The sequence below is a fragment of the Lycium barbarum genome, chromosome 12, assembly GCF_019175385.1.
Source record: "Lycium barbarum isolate Lr01 chromosome 12, ASM1917538v2, whole genome shotgun sequence".
Taxonomy (NCBI): Eukaryota; Viridiplantae; Streptophyta; class Magnoliopsida; order Solanales; family Solanaceae; genus Lycium; species Lycium barbarum.
In genome coordinates, this window is record NC_083348.1 from 22,417,065 (window position 1) to 22,419,568 (window position 2,504).

General features: G+C 39.5%; 1 protein-coding gene across 1 annotated transcript; it reads right to left on the bottom strand.

The window, feature by feature from the left end:
* Positions 1 to 356: 356 nt before the first annotated feature.
* On the bottom strand, positions 357 to 829 carry LOC132624167 (photosystem I reaction center subunit N, chloroplastic-like; the record flags this gene model as incomplete). Its single annotated transcript, XM_060338988.1, has 1 exon — positions 357 to 829. A coding segment is annotated over one exon (372 nt), but the record flags the coding sequence as incomplete, so codon positions are not given.
* Between the last annotated feature and the right edge of the window lie 1,675 nt (positions 830 to 2,504).

The window sequence follows — 2,504 nt, forward strand, 5'->3', positions numbered from 1 at the left end:
GTTTATTAGTACATCTACTAAGATTACCAGTTATATTTTGCCTCAGTTTGAGATATACATGCATCTAAATCTTAGTTTTGTTGGAGTTACTGATCTTGAAAAGTGATGTTCTGGTGTCCTTGTAATTAGCAGTCTTTCTAGACTTGGTTATAGAGAGTATTTAGTTGAATTAAGTTACAGTCCAGGTTCTTTTTAGGTACAATATAAAGTAAGTTATAATCCAGGTCGCAAATTGAAAGATGCATATATTTCACTTGGTGCAAGTGTGGAATCAATGCTAAACATAGCAAGTTGCTTAATAGGTTCCATCATTGGTTAATCTACTATCGTCTTGACTGCCTGTTGGATAATCAGTGTGATGCTTAATAAAGATTAATAAATTAAAAGAAAATGGATGGTAATTACTTGACTGTCACAGTAGATACATTTTGGGAAATGGCTATGCTTAAGAATACAATCACCATTTCCAGAACACATTAAAACCACACTTGTATTTGTCTTTGCCCTCGCACTCCAAGGCCAAGTCTTCACTTATCAATGGCACTTTCTTTTGTTTGGAAAGGTCTTGGCAGCCAGTGAAGTTCTCAGGGAACTTGCAGGTTCCAAATTGAACTGTGTATGCCCTTGCGAAGTTTGCGCCACTAGTGGCCAACCTCTTCTTGTCATTCAATTCCTTGTTTGCTTTGCTTTTCTCAAAATAGTCGTCGATGACGCCAGCATTGGCAGAGGAGTTGGAGGCTGTGAAAAGGGCAGCAGCTAAGCCAAGGAGCGCAACTCTTCTTCCTGCTTGGTGGACGTCCTTATTAATGTTGGCTGAGGAGTGTTGTTGTCACGACCCGACTCGGGGCCGCGACGAGCACCCGGTGCTAGCCCACCCGGGCACCCTCTTAGCTTACTCTTATGCCTACATCTAGGTGAGCCGCATAATTATACATGCATTTCCATTTATTCGTCAACTAGTCCCATTTGGACAACAGCACATTTATATCATCATAGGCATCTATGCCACATCAATGTACATGGGCCAACGTGGCCGACAAAATGATGTACAAAACATAGGCCGACAAGGCCAGACACATCTACCCACACACACACATGTCTACGAGCCTCTAAGAGTATAACATATCACATTAGCGGGACAGGACCCCGCTATGCCCATAATTATATACACAAAAGAATGAGTACCCAAAAGATATGGCTCCGAAGGAAATGTAGCTCTCTATGTAATCTCTGAATAGGCAACTATGGATCAAGTCTGTCTCCCTGTGCACCTGCGGGCATGACGCAGCGTCCACAAACAAAAGGACGTCAGTACGAAGAATGTACTGAGTATGTAAAGCATGAGCAACATCAATAAATAAGCATCATGAACAACATATGAAATAGCATAGGAGGGGAGACAATAACATCATCATCATTACACTTACTTGCCTTTCATAGGGGCTTCCCATTTTTCATACGTAGTTGTACACCTACGTCATCATCCGTATTCCATACATAGTCTTATCACATTCATATTATATTATGTACTTAGTCATTTCATATACATAGCATTTTACATAGCATACCTGACCTCATAGGATCGGTGTTTCATACATATTTGGCCAACCAAGGCTCAATGTTACTCATACCTGGCCCTACCAAGGCTTCAGGGTTATCCGTACCATCTGCAGAGGTGTGCGCGCGTTTCGTAATCGTATACATACTTTATACATAATCATATACATATATTCTACCCGGTGTTATAAGCTCGAGGTTTCATCATGGCCCTTCATAGGCACACATATAAGTATAATAGCCCATAGGCACCTTTAGCATCATTATTATCATCCTTATCATTACTCTCGTCATCATTAATGTTACTTTTATATCATAGGCCTACTCGTCGTATGAAGTGTGTGGTTCAATCGTAGCACATATAAAGGGTCGTGAGCTTATGAGCTCGGAATATCAACCAATTGAAAACAACGTACTCATATAGAGGATTCAAGGGTGTGGCCAAGGAACCATGCCTTATGAAAGAAGGGTCAGCCTTACATACCATTTCGTCGAACTATTCTACACTTGCACGCTTCCTTCCAATGTTAGCGTTTCTACCTTCATTAATATCTTAACAATGGTCGTTAGTCATTCACATCATCCACATAATCTATATTTCTCAATTTGCTTCTAATTCACCCATATTTATGGTCATAACATTCAACTTAGCCCATTCGTCCAAAGTGTCGAGTTCGTGATCTCAATACTATTTGTAACACATTCATATCTCAACACAACAACATTCGTGATTCAATTCATACTATTCCTCAAAATGTCACTATTTAACATTCATGACCTAGTTGACCATATTTTCTACAATCCATGTATTTCAACTCTCCAATATCTTAAACATCATATAAATATCATGAATCTTACCTTAGAAGTTTTAGGAACAAGCTTTAGTTGATAATACTCCACTTTGAGCAAAACCCTAGTTTTTCTCCATTTGGATTTCTTGACTTGGA